Source organism: Panicum virgatum, chromosome 5K (assembly GCF_016808335.1).
Source record: "Panicum virgatum strain AP13 chromosome 5K, P.virgatum_v5, whole genome shotgun sequence".
In the NCBI taxonomy this organism is placed as follows: domain Eukaryota; kingdom Viridiplantae; phylum Streptophyta; class Magnoliopsida; order Poales; family Poaceae; genus Panicum; species Panicum virgatum.
Window position 1 is genome coordinate 33,701,203 of NC_053140.1, and position 19,599 is coordinate 33,720,801.

Below are 19,599 nucleotides of genomic sequence, written 5' to 3' on the forward strand. Positions count from 1 at the left end.
AATGGCTTCTGCTAGTGTCCTCTCCCCATCACCTCTAGGAATATCAAGCTCGAGCGTCTCCAACCCTGGCACACCTGCTCCATGCCAACTCTTGTGTATCCTGGCGGAATTTGCTGCCCGTGGTACACGTCGCCTGGTTGGGTTGGCATGGCGGTACCGTACGCAACAGCGAACATTAAATTCTTAACGGCAGTCTGCAGGTCACAAGGTGTCCGCTGGGTGATCTCATCCACTGGAAATCGCTGCGGGGCCGTCGCTTCAACTGCGGCCTGGATCCCCGTTGGCTCGGCGACGGCGACGTCTATGGAAGCGCAGCTGCTTTTCCACTGTGGCACCGTTTGCGCTTGCTGTTGCTGGCTCATTGCTATGGCCACTTGGCGTTGAACCTCTTCCTCCAGACTTTGATCGTGTGACATGAGCCATTCCTCTAGCCTTCGCAAGTGCTCCCGCTCATCATTCTTTCTTCTTTGCCGGCTTCTATATGATTCAATGTAATCCCTGAACCCATACTTCCACGGAACCACGCCTTTGCCTCTTGTGCGGCCCGGATGCTCTGGATTCCCAAGGGCGTAAGTCATCTCGTCCCTCTCTCTATCCGGCTGGAATGTTCCCTCGGCCGTTGCTTGTATGGCCTCCTGTAGTCTCTGGGCTGCTCGCTGGATGTTTGGCTCATAGATGCAGTCACCAGTCAATGGGTCCAAGCTTCCCCCGTGACCATAAAACCAGGTCCATGACATTTCAGGCCAGTTCATGGTCGCAGGTTGGATGCTTCTGTCAAGCAGATCCTGCTCCATCTTCTCCCATTTGGGTATTGCAAGCTTGTAGCCTTCTTGTCCTAGAGTGTGATGGTACACTTTCTTCGAGGCGTTGTGTTTGGCCTTCTGCACCTTCTGAAGCCCAAGCTCTGAAGACTTGTATTCCACAAATGCATCCCAGTCTTGATACATTTCTTCGTCAAAATTTTCTTGAATGATTGCAGCTGTTCGGCCATCTTACTCAGGGTCCAGCGCTTGCATATCTCTTCGGATTCAGCTGGAACCGTGAAGTTTTTCTTAAGCTCCCGCCAGCACCATTCTTTTTCTCTTTCGGGTACCGCATCCCGTTCCTCGCTTGGATTGGAAGGTTTCCAGAGCCTGAAACTGATCGGGATGTGGTCCCTGACAATACATCCGGATTGTCTTATGATTTTTTTGGCGGCAGCTTCTGGAGCGATCGGTTCGCCATCTGGACCAACTTCCGTTATAATGAACCGCCCTTCCAGTTTTTTTGTTGGGCCTCGCTTCGTCTTTTTCTGCTGCGACGATGATCTAGACGGCTATAAAAAAACATTCATAGTATTCATATAGATTCAGATGAAAATATGATTGTCACTACAAATAAGTATAGTTGTGATATGTACATTAGCACTTTATTTAGCAGCAGCGTCATCCTGAATAGATGGTGGCTCAATTCCATCACCGGACATATTCAAATATATGTCGGTATTGCTGCCATCATCAACTTGTTCAGGGACATCTCCTTGACCTTCGCCAATCATATTCAACAGGAACTGTTCGTCTTCCGCGTCTGTGTGTCGCGGGTCCATCGTAACTAAAATATGAATACAAATAAAACCCTTAAAATAATTCTCTAAATAGTCCACATATTTAGATCGGTAACGATCGGAAACTATCAGAAACGATTCGGTCGGTATCGGTAACGATCGGAAACTATCGAAAACGATTCGGTCGGGATCGGTAACAATCGGAAACTATCAGAAACGATTCGGTCGAGAAGTAATATAAATGACATAATTAAATAATAAATACATGATAAATTAAAGGCTTCGAATGATATAATTAAATAATAAAAACATGATAAATTAAAGGCTTCGAATGACATAATTAAATAATGAATACAAGATAAATTAAAGTGTTTGATTGACATAATTAAATAATGAATATATGATAATTAAAGTCTTTGAATGACATAATTAAATAATAAATATATCATAAAAGAAATTCTCTTTAATTCTCTATTTCCTTTTCTATATCTCTATAAATTCTCTCTAATCCTCACTATATCTCTATAAATAAAGAAAACACTATATCCATAATTGCATTCTAATAATGTCTTTATAAATCAATTCTACTTAATATATAATAAATAAAACACTATATCCATAATATAATTCTAAAAATATCTATATGCATAATTGAATTCTAGTTAATATAAAACAGAATTACATAAACATAAAATTTGAAAAGAAAAAAATAAAATGTCGGCGGCCACACTACTCACACAGGGCGGGGAAACCTAGGGGTAGCGGCCCTGGACGACGAGGCGAGGAGCTGGCGGCGCGGTGGCGCGCAGCGGAGAGGGTGGCGGCGCGGCGGCGTGCAGTGGAGCCCACCGGGGGCGGCGAAGACGAGGGCGTGCGCTCGGAGTGGAGGCCGGGGCGGCGAAGACGTGGTGGCACGGGGCCGGGGACGGCAGCGCACCGGTGAGCGGCCTGGCGGGGTCGTCGTCCAAGGCAGCTGGGGCGTGGAGGCGGCGGAGCTCGGGCGGCGCTCGGGGACGGCGGCGGAGCAGGAGGCGCGATGGGCGAGACGACGGCGGCGCGGCGCAGATCAGGAAAATGCCCAAGTGTTAGAGGAAGGCGGAGGTTGAGCGACATATATAGGGGGCCCCCTTTTGTCCCGGGTGAAGCCACCACCCGGGACAAAAGGCCCTTTTGTCCCGGGTCGTGGCTTCACCCGGGACAAAAGGGGGGGGGGGGGGCATTTTGTCCCGGGTCGTGGCTCCACCCGGGACAAAAGGTGTTTTTGGGCGGGCCAGGAAAATTCCCAGCCCGCGGCCCACCTTTAGTCCCGGGTTGATCTACCACCCAGGACAAAAGTGGCCCGTTTTCCCTCGTTCTCGCCAAATCTTATGTTTGTTTTTGTTTTTTACTTCTCTTTTAAAATTTGCTTTCATTTGTTAATTCAGTTAATAAAATTATGATTCCAAAAATTATGGAACAAAATTTCTTATCTCTATATAAACTTGATACATGCAACAAAAATAATTAATTTTCATTCAAGTGATTGGGTCAACGAAATATCTAACTTTTTTGAAATCATATTTGCTATTTTGACCATGCAAAAATATATTAGGTGAACAAATTTTTTCAAATTGTTGCTTTTCGACAGAAAGTGGATTCTATCACGATATTAACATTTAAAAAGTGAATTTTAGATAAAATTAAGCAATTTCATGATATTAATGAGTAGTGTGTGAGTTTGAGAGATAGTGTGTGTGTTAGTGAGATTATGTGTGTTAGTGAGAGAGTATAGTGTGTTAATGTGAATATAATTTTCATAAAATAAATAAAATTAGTTGAGTAATCCATTATTGAATGAAAATTATAATTGAGTCTGGTAATTAAGTGAAAAATATAAAAAATAATATATATAACACATAAAGTATAATTGTACAGTACATTGGCTAGCAGGATTATTCAAGTACATGAAGGATTAGCGGTAACAGACTTTCTCGTCACAAATGTCCCTTGATTATGATCACAGCGCAAGTATGGAGCATCATCATTGGTTAGCAGGATGCATGGATCAGCATTTACTTCGAAAGGTGGAATGGCAACAAAATTATTATATTCTTCTGATAAGTCTGTCTTGTCCTCCACTCCAACGATGTTTCTCTTTCCTGATAGAACTATGTGTCGCTTAGGCTCATCCTTTTGCTTGTTTATCCCCTTCTTTGGCTTGCTGTACGTGTCCTTAATGTAGAAAACCTGAGCGACATCCTGGGCTAGGACAAATGACTCGTCTCTATACCCAAGATTGTTGAGATCAACTATTGTCATCCCATACTCATCTTTTGTTACCCCTCCTCCTGATAGCTTAACCCATTGGCAACGAAATAGAGGCACCTTGAAATTGGGACCGTAATCCACCTCCCATATCTCTTCATTGTAGCCGTAATATGTGTCCTTTTTTCCATTATTGTCCGTGGCATCCATACGAACACCGCTGTTTTGGTTGGTACTCTTTTTATCTTGGGCTATCATATAAAATGTGTTTCCATTTATCTCATACCCTTGGTATGTTAAGATATTCAAGATGGTCCCCTAGCCAATAAGAACAGTTGTTCACTTATATCCATGTTATGCATTAGATGCTTCCGCAACCAGCTGCAGAAAGTGTTCATGTGCTCACGTGTAATCCATGCCTCAGACTTTTCCGGGAAATTGGAGAGCAGAATTTTCTTGTGTTCCTCGATATATGGGTCAACCAAGGATGATTGTTGAAGAACCGTATAATGCGCTTTCTTGAATGAGAAATCATCTGTGCGGACATAAGATTTCTTTCCTAATGTACCCTTTCTAGTTAGTCTCCCCTCATATCGCGATTCAGGGACTCCAATCGGTTTAAAGTCATCAATAAAGTCAACACAAAAGTCAATGACCTCCTTAGTTCCGTAGGCACTGGCGATGCTTCCTTCTGGACGAGCTCGATTACGAACACATTTGTTGAGTACCCCCATGAACCTTTTGAATGGGAACATGTTGTGTAGAAATACTGGTCCGAGGATATCAATCTCTTTCACAAGGTGCACTAGAAGATGTGTCATGATGTTGAAGAAAGATGGTGGAAATATCAGCTCAAAGCCAACAAGACATTGCACCACATCGTTTTGCAGCTTTATCAAATTCTCCGGGTCAATTATCTTCTGAGAAACTACGTTGAGGAAGGCACATATCTTCACGATGGTTAACCGGATGTTATCAGGCAGAATCCCCCACAGCACAACCGGAAGAAGTTCGGTCATAAGCACATGACAGTCATGGGACTTGAGATTTGTAAATTTCTTCTCTGCCAAATTTAAGATTCATTTTATATTGGATGAGTATCCAGATGGAACCTTTATACTGCTCAAGCAGTCAAACATGGTTTCTTTCTCTTCCTTGCTAAGACTATAGCTGGCAGGACTTAAGTATTGTCGTCCATTATCTCGCTGTTGTGGATGTAAGGCATCTCGTTCTTTCATACGTTGCAATTCTTGACGTGCTTCTACTGTATCTTTTGTCTTTCCGTACACTCCCAAGAATGCTATCAGGTTGACGCAAAAAATTTTCGTGAGGTGCATCACATCAATTGCATGACGAACATTTAAGACTTCCCAATATGGTAGCTCCCAAAATATAGATTTCTTCTTCCACATGGGCGCCATTCCGTTTTCGTTCGGAACAGGTTGGCTACCAGATCCCTTTCCAAAAATAACTTCTAGATCTTTTACCATGTTGAAGATGTATTTACCACTACGGTGCATCGGTTTTGTTCGGTGGTCCGCTTGGCCTTTGAAATGCTTGCCCTTCTTTCGTACCGCATGCCTGATGGGAAGAAACAGACGATGACCCATGTATACAACCTTGTTACAGTGAGTCAACCATATATTATCGGTATCATCTAAACAGTGTGTGCATGCTTTATATCCCTTGTTCGAATGTCCTGACAAGTTACTAAGAGCAGGCCAGTCATTGATCGTTACGAACAGCAATGCTCGTAGGTTGAAGTTTTCCTGTTTGTATTCATCCCACATCCGTACACCTTCATCGCCCCAGAGCAATAAGAGTTCTTCGACCAATGGTCTTAGGTACACATCAATGTCATTTCCGGGCTGCTTTGGACCCGGGATAAGCACTGGCATCATGATGAACTTTCGTTTCATGCAGAGCCATGGTGGAAGATTGTACATACAAAGAGTCATAGGCCAAGTGCTATGACCACTGCTCATCTCACCAAAAGGATTCATGCCATCCGTACTCAAACCGAACCTTATGTTTCTCGCATCCAAATAAAATTCAGGGTACATTCTATCTATTTTTCTCCACTGCGACCCATCAGCGGGGTGTCTCAACATCGAGTCTTTCTTGCGTTCCTCTTTGTGCCATCGCATCAACTTAGCATTATCTTTATTTCTAAACAAACGCTTCAAACGTGGTATTATAGGCGAATACCACATGACATTCGTAGGAACTCTCTTCCGGGGAGGCTCCCCCTCGACATCTCCAGGATCATCTTTTCTAATCTTGTAACGCAATGCACTGCATACGGGACATGCATCCAAATTCTCGTACTCGCCTCGGTAGAGGATGCAGTCGTTGGGGCATGCATGTATCTTTTGCACTTCCAATCCTAAAGGGCAAACAAGTTGTTTGGCTTCATACGTTGTGGCAGGCAATTCGTTGTCCTTAGGAAGCATTTTTTTAACAAGTTTGAGTAATTCACCAAATCCCTTGTCGGATACACCATTTGTCGCATTCCATTGCCGCAACTCCAAGGTGGTGCCAAGTTTCTTGAATCCATTTTGACAATCTGGGTACAACAACTTATGGTGGTCCTCTAACAACTTCTGGAACTTCAACCTCTCCGTTTCACTCTCACAGACTGCCTGCACATTGTGCAATGCCTGCCCCAGATCGTCGCTGGGATCATTTTCTGCTACATCTACTTCGGGCTCTTCCATGGGAATATCGTCATCGAATGCACCGATTCCAGCATTCCCGGGAAAGTGGTCGTCAAAATCTTCTTCTTCATTGTCTTCCATGGTAACCCCCTGTTCTCCGTGCTTCGTCCAACAAACATACTTCTCCATGAAACCATTTGCGAAAATGTGGCTATGTAGGATTCTTGAAGATGAGTAATCTTTGTTATTGTTGCAATGAACACACGGGCAGCACATAAAACCATTCTGCTTGTTTGCCTCAGCCACAGACAAAAAATAATGCAGGCCATCAATGAATTCTTTCGAACGTCGGTCAGCATTGTACATCCATTGTCGGTCCATCTGCATTTTAAAGAAATCGATTTAAATTCTTTACACGTATCGAATAAATAAAATATATCAAACCTAAATTAAACTAAATGTAACATAACATGAATAATTAAAAGATATGCAATATCCATCATACATCTTGATTAATTAAAATGAGTACTTAATCCATTACAGAACTTAACAAAGGAGTACTATACATGAAACTTAAAAATTCGGACAACAGCACATAGGTTTTCAACCGTCCATGCGTTGGAACGCAGAATGCTCTAACGGATTTCTTGCTGGCGCAGAAGAAGATGGCGGAGCTGAAACCTCCGAGTTTGGTGGTGACGAACCGTAACGCCGCAATAAATCCTCAAGATCAAACAGAGGTTTCTCGCCCTTGCCATGCATTCTCTATATTCTTTTTCCAAATAACGGAGCGCTGCCCTATGAAAAGCACTAGGTTTTTTGGACCGACGACCTACTCGAGTTGTGCCCTTCTCTCCAGAAGGACAACGATCACCCCCACCGGCGCCACTTCCTCCAGCTGCTGAAGCCATATTTTACTGAAAAATACCTTTATTTTCCACAAAATTATAAATTCTTACCATTACAATGCAAAAATTATTTACTATTACAATTACAGTGATCAGATTAATAACTCTTGCAAATAACAATGAAATCATATAAAAAAGATGAAATGTATCATTAATCCTCAAGAAATCTCTAATTAATTGAAAGAAATCTCTATAACTTCTATTTACTTTGACACCCTTCAGTTCCAGGAGTACACTCTTTTCAATATCCAGAAACCCTCTAGAAGAAAAATAAACCTTTATTTCTGAAAATGTATAAGTCAATAACCTCAACCATGTGGTGATGACACTGCCTTTTGGGGGGACACGGTGCGGTACAAGGATGTCACCAATCAGCCAGTCGCCGCACCAATATTTACGATTAATAGGCACAGCACTTGGCACAGCCAGCGTGATCGTTGATATGCTCTCAGTACAACAACGATCATGCTGACTGCGTCAAATGCTGTCTTCTTATCAATCGGAAGTGCTGGTGATGCGACCAGCCAATTCGCGACGTCCTTATAGCGCATCGTGTATCCCCGAAAGGTAGTGCCATCACCGTTGGCGTATACTTGTTTCGAAATAAAGATTTTTTTAGCTTCTAGATAGTTTCAATGTGAGCCCGAATAAATACATCACTAGAGTGTTAAAATAATCCATTCATAATACAAAAAATTCTAATATACTCATTTCATTAATTCATTCATGAATACAAAAATCAAATATCCACAATATGGTCATATATACAAGTACATCACATGAAGTGTCTACACTCATTCTAAAAATTTCTACTATCCACGTACTCATCTAAATCTAAAAGAAAATCACACCTATATATACAATCTAGATAAATGTCCAAGAAATGAGCTAGCTACACATTTTTTCTATTTCTAAAGCATGAAATGAGCTATACAAGCCAAGGAAGAAGAGAAAAACAAACCCCAAACCTTTAGCGCCGATGGATGGATGGGGAATCAAAGATCTTCACAAATGTGGTGAAGAAATGAGCAAGAACTCCTCTCTCCCGAGCCAAGAACAGCAAGAAACAAGTGAGCGGAATGGCTCGGGCGGGGGGAGAGGGAAGGGGATAAGGGGGCCAAGGCCTTTTGTCCCGGTTGGAGACACCAACCGGGACAAAAGGGGGTTGTCCCGGTTGGTGCCTCCAACCGGGACAAAAGACCACTGTCCCCCGCTGGCCCGGCTAGCCGTTGGACCCGGGATAAAAGCCACCTATTGTCCCGGGCCCAAAGGCTGCCGGGACAAATGACCTGGAACAAATGTCTATTCTGTAGTAGTGATATGGTCCACAAGATAACCTGAGATAAAGTGCCCAGGAGTAGCTTATTATTTCGGATTATTTTGGTGGTCCAGACTGGTCAGGGTTATGCACTTTGGATCATAAGCTAGATTATATATAATCTAGAAGGCAGCAAACAAATAAACAAACCCTAGTAGATAGCATCTCTTGATGATTATGGATTATGTGTAGCACATGAATATCTTTTTTTTTATATATGGTCACAGCAACATGTAGTGTATATTATTTGTTGTTAAGTACATGCGTTGCTCACCATTATTTCGATCTCAACAGCTACACTAATTTTCTCTAAATTATCATTGTATGCCAAAAATATCCTTGTCAAATAAATAATCGACTGCCACACGCGCGCGCGCGCACACTAATCTACCCAATGCCGGCGTTATTTCTGATGAGGGCATGCATTGCATGCAGCTAGCTATGGCAAGTACAATTATGAGTAGGCCGACAGAGATGTCGTATAACACATGTGGTATGCAGTGATGCTCTGATCCTGAGACAAGATGAGCCTCCCCCCAAAATTATACCCGGGCGGGGGCTTTACGTGATTCCGATCGTGAAAGGGCCTGCTCTCCGAGAGCTAGCTGATCGTCGTCGCGCAGAAAAGGCGAAGAGGATCCGATCGCTATTGGCTATCGCGCAGTGTCAAAATGTTGTAACGAGGGGGGGAAATAAAGCTAAGCTAGCTGGCTAGGAAGACTAGACTATGCAAGGCAGGTCTTATGTGGGGGTTGCATATTCTCTCTGTATAGCTACCCGGCCACAATCATGCAGAGGCGGCCCATCCCCAAGGTAGATGCCCCCTTCCATCATGTGATGTCCACACAAATCCCTCGTGCATCTACGCGATTCGATCGTATCTTCTCCTGCAACTGTGTGTATATGTGAGTATTGTCACTGTAAGTGTAGTACTTATCATTCATCATGTCACTTTACATGTCTTTAATTATTAAATTCTGGCTGCTGTTTTTTACGACAACCATATATGTTTCAGTCTAATGGACCGCCGTCTGGCATACCTTAGTAACGGAGATTGATGAAGTCACCATAGGCATCATACATGTATACCCATTGAGTCAGATATATATTACTATGAACATTGAACAATGAAAATCAAAGGCTACTCTAACCAAATCTTTATCACTCAGCCTGCATAATTAACACATCACATCTTCAGGTAATAATGCATCAGTTCTAACCATTGAGCTGTCGACCGATCAGACGGTCAGAAAATGAAACCAGGGGCCATGAATGCACCACATAATTAATCGTCAAAATTATATAACACAGACGATGATTGACGTAAATTTCATACTACAACCAAGCTCCTAATTATAAGGTCATTTAATCATTTATCACTGTGCAAGGTCAGTGAATCCATAATAAAAGTTACAAGAAGTATGCCCTAAGCAGCTTGGTGTTTTACTATAAGATCAATCAAAATAATTGCCTGCAAAAAAATATATGCAACCGGGGACCATATGCAACCTACGGGTATCTAGCTTCAAGAATCAAACAAAACTGTGGAGACTTCCATGCGGTCAATTTTATGAAGAATCGTTCCCTGATTTAATTAAGCTTGTACACATGATGCTTACCTTGATCTCTTCGATGGCCTGGATGGGGATTGGCGATTCACCCAATCGCAAGGGGCTTCACGCACGCTGGGGTCAATCTCAGCAGAGGGAGCACAGGTGGGCTGCTGGGTACCGATTCAACTATGGGGCTAAGGGCGGAGCAGGCCAGGGTCGTCGCCAGAGAGTTGGGACTTCTCCGGCAGGGGAGAAGTGGCCTTCCTGTAGCGAGTTGGGGCTGGGGGATGAAGCAGAGGATCGGTGATTTTGACGAGCGTATGCGGAAGCTGCGGCAACCAAGAGAATCTCTTCCTGCGATTCCAGAACGGCATCACCGCCGGTGAATTTGTGCATCTCTCCCTGCTCGGCGAGAGAATCAGGAGATTTACCGCTCGGCAATTGAATCATGAGATTTGGTGGTGTTTTCGCTTGAGGCATTGAAAACGAGAGCAATTTTAGGGATCAATAATTTGTTGGCGTAATGAATTATTGCACTGGAGGATGCTCGATGAGCCGAGTGGAGCCGCACGACCGAAGAGCCGGGTCGAGCTGTCGAGCCTGGCGAAAAGAACCTGGCTATAGAATTAGTTATTCTATAGCCGGCCACAAACAAGCATGTATATATATATATATATATATATATATATATATATATATATATATATATATATATATATATATATATATATATTAGCTCTATTAGAAACCCTGGGTATGGAATAAGGAATTCCATACCCGAGCCAACCCCCGATCCGACCCCCCGGATCCGACCCGCACGCATCTTCACATCCGTTTTCCCCCCTTGCGCCGTTCCCACCTCCCGCAGCCCCGCCCGGTTTTCTCGCCACCACATCCGAGCGGTTTTGCCCTGCCGGCCCCGTGATTCCCTGCGCCGCCGGCCCCCCTGTTTCCCTGCGTCCGCCCCGCCCAGCGCCGCTGCCCTGCTGGCCCGCGATTCCCTGCGCCGCCGGCCCCCTATTTCCCTACGCCCGCCCCGCCCAGCGCCGCTGGCCCACGTGATTCCCTGCATCGCCGGCGTCCGTGCCGCCCGGCGAGTTGCAGCTCCTGTTCCCGCCGGCCCGCGCCATTCCCTCCCCGGCGGGTGTCCTCTTCTCCTCTTGCTGTCCCTGTGAGGCTCTGCGCCGCCCACCCTAGCGCCCTCCCCGGTGAGGCGCTGCGGCCCCGGCCCCACCCTTCTGTCGACGCGTCATTTTTTCGTCCCGTGCCGACCCGGCGAGCTCCAGTGTCGGGTGCCCTTGCCCCCCTCCTGCCGTCCCGGTGGTAGCCTGTCGCTGCTGTGCCGCGTCCTCGACTCACCCTCCTCCGTTCCCATCCGCCTCACAGCTCCCCCTTCCAATACACAGGACAGCATAGATTCAATTCAATTCAATCCATCCATTCCGATGGGGCTTGACATCTTGGAGATCAGAATGGGTTCCGATTTGAGCCTGGATCTGAGGTACTTCGCCTCCAAGGCAGTCCAGCAGGCCAGGGATGTGCCGGCGTCGGACGTGGACGCCTGCATCCGCCGCCTCGAGGAGGAGCGGGGCAAGATCGAGATGTTCAGGCGGGAGCTCCCGCTCTGCGCGCGCCTCCTCGCCGAAGGTGAGGAAATTTACTCTCTTTTTCGTTCTTTTGTTCTTGTGCCTTTCCTTTTTGGGGGCGGTTTTTTTATGCGGCGATGCTGCGGCGTGTGCGCAGTGATCGATGTCATGAAGGTGGAGGCGGGGACGAAGACGAAGAACGATCGCAAGGCAACGGAGGAGGATGGCGCTGCCGGGGACAAGAGCAAGTGGATGAGCACGGCGCAGCTCTGGACCGGCGATTCCGGCCAGGAGGATGCGGAATCAAAGGTACAGTCTGGATCTCCCTAGGGCCCCCTCCACTTCTCAACATCAGGCATCGCCGTCTCATTGGCGGCCACCGTCAGCTGCGAGGAGGAAGATGGCCTGTCCGAGAGCAATGGCTGGAAATGATGGCAAATTCTTGCATATTCCTGTTCTCGATGGAGGTAAACATTTATGCTTCTCGACCTAAAGTTTCCTCCTTTGGTATTCATATTGAGCATCCGATTTTTTCCCACTGTGAACAGATGGCCGGGTCGCTGCTTGCTTGGATGTTCTGCATCTTACTCATGCAGCCATTTCAATGGTCTCTCTCTATGGCCCATGCTTTCCCTCCCTTTTTTGTGTCGACTTTCCTAGTAATCTTGGTTCATGGCATGTTTTTCTGTCTGAAGTTTGAAGGAGGTCCTGGGACAGCAAATGATGTGGCGAACACAATGATGCAGAAATTCTGGAACTCCGCTCTTGCTCTAGAGCTTCCAGACGAGGATTTTGATAGTCACAGGTCTTGTTAATATTTCCTTTTTGTATTCCCTCTCAAATACAATGCCTACCTTAACTATTGCTTTGTGCAGTGATTTATCTTTAGTAACGCCATCAGAGGCTGGGGATGGCTGGAGCAGTATGTATCCTCCTGCTGTTGGTAATTCATTTGTCTTTAAACTTCGGGATCAGAATGGACGTTTGCATAGATTTACTTGTGGTAGGTGCTGACTCTGAAGTTATTTGAGATGTAAGTGTGGTTCATTTGCTTCAGCTAAAAACTTATTTGTTCAATTTCCAGGGTCTAAGAGTTTAGATGAGTTGATATCTTCTATAATGCAAAGATTAGGCATTGGTGGTGATAAGAGCACAGTTCAACTTTTGGTAAGCTTGACTCATTTGACATCCCTATGCTTTCAACTTTGTGTAGGCATTTATAGAGAAGAACCAGGTGCTCTGTGTCTGATATACAAATTTTAGATTCACTACTGCATCTTCATGAAGAATTATGTACTTCAATTGTGTATTCTATTGTTGTCAAGCACTGCTGAATTTAATGTGTGAGCTTTTTTAGAATACTGTGTATACTATAATTGCAGCAGCTAAAATTTGATGCTGTTGTTCTATGCAGTATGAGGATGATGAAGGTGACAAGGTGCTCCTGACTACAGATTCTGATCTTGCTGGTGCTGTGCTCAATGCCAAATCATCTCGATTAAAGGTTTTTCTTTTCTCTGATGTGGATCCTTTTTGTCTGCTTAAAGTACTGCCATTTGAGTGTGTATCATATACAGTGGCACTTTAGATTTTGGTTTTCATGGTTAATATTAAGGTGTATCCATTACCCCGTACAAAACAATATTGATGTCATGTATGTGCAGCAATAAAATATTGTTTACCTATTTATTTTAGTATGATGAATTGCCCTGGACAAATCAAGCCCAACTCAGTTGGAGTCTGGAAAAATTGGCCAGGCGGCTTATTAATAGTCTAGTTGGCATTTATTTACCCCATTGACTCACTGATAGAGTGAAAATTGTAATTTCAGGCTTTGAAGTTGCATATTGACGACTCTGATTCCAAAAACAAAGTAGCAGCACAACAATTGTGAGAGCTAGAACCATCCCACGGAATTCAGTTGATGGATGTTCATTATGGTCTGATGACTTGCCCTCCAGAAGGAAGATCTTTTATTAAAGAGGAATCATGTTGCCATAATGTAGAAGTAGAGCACCAATTATGTTTATCCCATTTGAAAACTTGCTATGTTGTGTTTATTGTAGTAGCAGATTACAGATCAACTATGTGTTGTAGTTTCATATTGAACCTTTATAGTTGCAGTTGTAATTGATGTAGCAGGCTAAAAAGACCTGCTTAAAAAAATTAATCCAAGCTCCGGAAAGTATCACATTGTCTTGTATGAGTTTACTCCATGAGCTAATTGTGTTCTCGCTGTTGCATGTCACAATTCAATTGAGTTATAACTGAGAGAGCAAACTAGGAGCGTTGCGGCCTTGGATTCATCTGATTGTTTTTCTCTTTCCGCACGCGCACCTGAAAAAAAAACAGCAAACCGGAGAGGCCTCAGTCATAACTGACGCACGTCTTGGCGTCTGAAAAAAAAAACCGATGGGAACGGTGGGGCTGCAGCGAGGGAGGAAACCGGGATGGGAACGGTGGGGCTGCAGCGAGGGAGGAAAACCGGCTGAGCGCGGCTTGGGCGCTGGAGTGCGACGGTAGCTCTGGTTGTCTCGGGTATGGAATAAGTATTCCATACCCAGGGTAGAGATTAGCCCTGGCCTATATATATATATATATATATATATATATATATATATATATATATATATATATATATATATATATATATATAAAATAGGTCTATTATGTACCTGGGTATGGAATAAGATATTCCACACCCGAGCCACCCCCGCACCTGAACCGACCCGCGCCGAACGCCCTTCTTCGCATCCGGTTTTTCCCCTCGTCACCCCTCCCCACGCACGGTTCCCGGTTGGTTTTTCCAACCCCGCTCGTTTCCAGCTCGTAATAGATCGTGGAGGGGATGCGGTTTTCAATTTCTCGCGAATCCACCTCCCGCCGTCGACGCTCTGGTGAGGCGGGGCTCCCCTCGCGCCGCCCCGGAGAAGCCCTGCGCCACCGGCTTTCGTGCCGCCCCGGCGGGCTACAGCCGCCGCTCGGAGATGTACCCTCCCCAATCTGTCGCCTGCTACTGTAGCCCGCAGGGCCTCCCGCCTGCTACTGTCCGGTGAGGCGGGGTTCTCCCCATCGCCAACACGCCGGTGCCCTGCGCCGCCCCGGCGAGGCCCTGCTCCGCCAGCTTTCGTGCTGCCCTAGCGAGACCCTGCGCCCCCAAAGACCTCCTCCCCTCCCCCAGCGCCGCCGGCTCCCGTACCGCCGCGGAAAGGCCCTGCGCCGCCAGCTCCGCTCTGCGCCGCCGAAGATCTCCACGTCGTCCACCGTTCATTGGTACCCCCCCCCCCGGCGAGTGCCTGCGCCGTCGTCGCCCTGCTGTTGATGCGTGCCGCCCGTCGAGCTGCAGCGCCAGGTGCCGTTGGCCGCCCCTCCCAGCGTCCTGGTGTTAGTCTCTCGCCGCTGCGCCGCGTACTTGACTCGCCCGCCTCTAGCCGTCGTGGAGAGACCCTGCCCCAATGGAGCCTTCTGGTACGCAATTGTCCCCCATTCACTGCCTGCTTCGATTCTCTTTGTGCTTTGTGAAGATGTATTTCGATTCACTACATTTCAATTTATGCAGTGATTAGTGCATAGTACTCCAATCCCATGTATTTGCTAATTGATCTAGCCCTTGGGCCAGTTTTATGAATTCCTGCTGTCAGTATCTTTTGGCTACGTACGATGCTGGGTAGATTAATCAAGCATGTGTAAATTGATCAGCTCCTGCTCCCATTCGTACTTTCTCTTGGTGGCACCTCCGTTGATCTACTTATGCATAAATACCTTTTCTCATTGTGGTGGCGCTATTGTAGAGATTGTTTCAGATTATTGTCTTGTAGTGCTAAAATTTATAGTGGTTTCCTCTGCTTATTCATCCAATCTGACAATTGTTTTTCTTATTTATTTTTATCACTTTCTCATTCATTCCCTTCAAAAATATGGAAATCAACAAATAAGCTTTATTTCATATAACAATTGGACCTTTCTCATGGCTACAGTGTCTTCATCTTCCTTTTCATTAACTGAAACTCTGTTTTATAATTTTTACCTGATTAACAAGTGAATAGAAACTTCAGGGTATTAGATGCGAAGCTACTGTATTATGTCGATTTGAAAATTAGAGAAGTAATTATCATATTACTTCTTTGCTAACATAGTGAGATACTACATTTTCTGTTTGAAAATTGCTTCTTTGAATAGTGATAATGCCAAACCATGATAAAGGTAAATGCACTAAATTTCACTTTGTTAAATTTCGAAGTACTACACAGATGGTATGCTTCTCAGAATATCTCTAGTACCAAGATTTCTGCTGATGCAAATTGCAGATGCATATACTGGTGAAAGTTTAGCTGTGAACCTGTCAATTCATCACTGATATATAGCCCAATGGTGCAAAAATCAAGCCTCCAACAGCAACTAATCCTCAAATTTTCTGTACATGATGAATTCTTTAATGTTCTCAGTTTTGCCTGATGTGTGGAGCTCGATTTACACCTCAGCAGCCAAGCTGACGCCTGCATTGGCTTCTAGCAGTGGATGTGGTGGAAGTATCTCTGGGTATACAGGAGTTTGGACCTTCTGCTTCATTTGGTTAAATCTCTGCCTAAGTTGTGTGCATTTCTGCAGTTTGAAAAAATTGTTATTCCCTTGACTCGATCTACAAATCAGTTTTTGGTGGCATTCTCTAACATAGTGCCATCGGTGAGATCTTTCAATATATGTTGTCACCATGTACCATATCCACAATTTTCAATATATGTTCACATCTCTTTTTGTTCACAGACTACCTTTGTTGGCCGTGGGTACCATTGCATAATGTATCATGTGAATTTTTTGGTGTCTATGGTTGGGCTGAGTATTATTTACCACCTGAATTAAAGAATGCTTTTTAGTAGTTGCAATTTCACCGTATAGACTCTTAAAGGAATTCTGGTCGAAGTAACTTTGTATTTTAGTCTTAGCACCATTGAACTATCTTTGCATTGACAGTATTGCCATTTTCTTTTCATGTCACAGACATTCGAATGTACCACCAGCCGGTATGCCAATGATCAGCTCACAGTGGGCATCATCTTCCATAACCTGAATGAATGCCTCACTGATGCCTCCGGTGCTGAGGCTACCTGTCATCTCCCTTGCTTTTATATATCCTCATGAATGTAATAGAAGTAGGCACCATAAGCAATATTTAACAGTCTTCGATGCTACCAAATGATGTTTCAGCTTAATTCACTTTTACAGTATAATCAGTGCTCATTTTCAGAAATATGATTGCTCAAAACTGACTCAATCTTAGGCAATTATTGACAGAATACATAGCATGGGATTAGTTTAAGTGAACTATCTCTGCTGTCATGCTGATATCTGGGATGCTCATTTCAGATGCCAGAGGCTGTTTCCCCTCTCCCTCGATCCTGCAACCTGGACTCCTACATGAAAGGTAAGCCTTGGAATTTGATTTGTGCATCGAGTTGTCGATTGAGGGAGGAAGGTAGTAAATTCCTGATCCTTTTGAGTGAGGGAGGGAGCTACCTTGTCATCGACTTGTTGGCGGAGGGATATGTGATGTTTTTTTATCCAAGATATGCACATGTTCAGATATGTGCAAAAATAGTGTACTCTGTTTTGTATCATTCATCTCATGGACTAGATAACTATCTGGCAATGGAAACCATGAGCGTGGAATTGTAAGCTCTATGGCTCAAAATTAATGTTGACGGTTCAATTTCAGAGGCATCTGGGGAAGCAGAAATCGGAATTGTCATCCGTGACCTTCTGGTCAGTGTCAAGCTAACAGCATGGCAGACGATGTTCGATGCTTCGAATGCCGAGGAGATGGAAGCTTTGGCATGTAAAGAGGGCATTGGCCTGGCTGCTGAATGGTTCCAGGAGCCAGTTATGGAACCAGACTGCACGGTTGCCGTCCAATATTTGAAGGAGGTGAAGGTCTTGAAGCCTATATGTCTCTCCATCATTCAGGAGGCTTCTCATGCGGCCAGTAGATTGCCAGGTTTTGAGTTGAATCATGTAAAGAGATAGGAATTCAGTAGCCGATGATCTTGCACAAATGGCGAAGTGTCTGAACCACAGTGTTGTGTGGTGAGGCTGTTATCCTGCCTGTACTAAGCAGCTGATTGCTCTTGATTGTAACATTTCCATGAGTAATCAATAAAATCTCGAGTATGTTTTATGGTTCCCCATGTTTTATCATTCTGCTACTATAAATTAATAATTCCATGTCCTGATGTATGCTTAACCATACCGGTCAAGGTGACATCGTGGTTGTCAGGTTCAGCTTTATGTGATGCTCCACCAAATTAAGCAACCAATTCAGATTGTTGCACTGCATCAAAATGATGGCCTGGAAATGCACTCACTATCATAGCAGTGAAGTACCTTGTGGCACTTTACACCAATGTTAGTTGCATAGGCGGCGTGGGGCGTGCCTTCTCCCATTCAAATACCTGAATTTTTGTTCTTAATCCTGGATTTAGTGATTAAACCATATTTTGTAATGAGCAGCATGCTCCTAGTTTCTCATCACAATTTACTCGATATTGGCACTCAGGTCACTTGGTAATTACTATTCTCGAATGACAGCCAATTCAAACAGTGGAGTTTTTCATCAATTTTCCAAACACAAACTACAAATTTAATTCAGTTAAGAGGTCAAGCCAATTCATAGCATCCAACAACAACCCTCCACCATCGACATACATAGCTAATTCTGGCTGATTCGTCGTTTATTCCAATCCCATGCTACAAGTTGGCATACAGAATATAATTCACAGCACTTTACTACTGCCACCGGCCTCGTTCATAGTGCGGCTTCCCTGTCTCCGGTGGAGGGCGTTGCAGGTCTCCGGCGAGTGACAGCAGACTCCGGCGAGGGACATGAAGACAAAAGACCAAACCTTGATGATACTCGACCGGGCTGGACGTCTCTTTCAATTTTCCACCAGCGATTATATTAGAAACAATGAAGCAATGAGAAGGATACGTTCGCATTAATTGTAGCTCCATGCATCAGGCAACCTGATGTTTTACCGCTAGCACGTCGTCGGGTTGTTCGGCAACGGAATCCAGGGACGGCCTCGCGATCGCGAGGTCTCGAGCGGCCCGGCTTCGACAAGATCGTAGGCTCCAGGCAAGTTCTCGCTAGCGGCCTTGACTGGGATCAGGGATGGCCTCGCGAATCGTTGTGCGGTGCGGGAGGGTGGTGCGGCGGCAGACTCCGGCGAACAATTTCCACCAGCGATACGTGCGTGCAGACTCCAGGGATGGCCTCGCCAGCGGCCTCGACGGGGACCACCGGATCGAGGATGGCCTCGTGGGGTCTCGAGCGAATCAGAAAACGAGATCGCAGACTCCACACGAGCGGATTGCAGACACCAGCAAGGAAAACGAGATCGCAGAGTCGCCGCCGGCGCAGCTCCTCAACTGCTCGCGATACGTGCGCGCTGGACGGGAGGAAACCGGCTGCAAGCTCATGTGTAAAAGAAAAAAAAAACAGAGGCAGGCGACCGAGAGGGACGCGCGGAGGGGCGCTCGGCTCGCGCTCGAGTGTGGCTCGGGTATGGAATAGTTATTCCATACCCAGGGTAGAGATTAGCCCTGGCCTATATATATATATATATATATATATATATATATATATATATATATATATATATATATATATATATATATATATATATATATATATATAGCGGGGATGCATTAGCAACAGCTAGCACAGAAATATAAAGCCCGCGACATTATTCCACCACCACGATGACGACGATGGCGCGCATCGAGATCATTGGAGA

At 45.0% G+C, this 19,599-nt stretch overlaps 1 protein-coding gene and 1 long non-coding RNA gene across 2 annotated transcripts; both read left to right on the forward strand.

The window, feature by feature from the left end:
- Nucleotides 1–12,718: 12,718 nt before the first annotated feature.
- LOC120710640 (CBS domain-containing protein CBSCBSPB3-like) lies at nucleotides 12,719–14,000 on the forward strand. The gene is made up of 4 exons (XM_039996262.1): nucleotides 12,719–12,812; nucleotides 12,894–12,976; nucleotides 13,224–13,313; nucleotides 13,641–14,000. The coding sequence occupies exons 1-4, from the start codon at nucleotides 12,734–12,736 to the stop codon at nucleotides 13,701–13,703; spliced, it is 315 nt and encodes a 104-aa protein (XP_039852196.1). The 5' UTR covers nucleotides 12,719–12,733; the 3' UTR covers nucleotides 13,704–14,000.
- Nucleotides 14,001–15,083: 1,083 nt separating this feature from the next.
- On the forward strand, nucleotides 15,084–17,991 carry LOC120707160. Its single transcript, XR_005688841.1, has 2 exons — nucleotides 15,084–17,231; nucleotides 17,523–17,991. It is a non-coding gene; the product is annotated as an uncharacterized LOC120707160 (long non-coding RNA).
- Nucleotides 17,992–19,599: the final 1,608 nt, after the last annotated feature.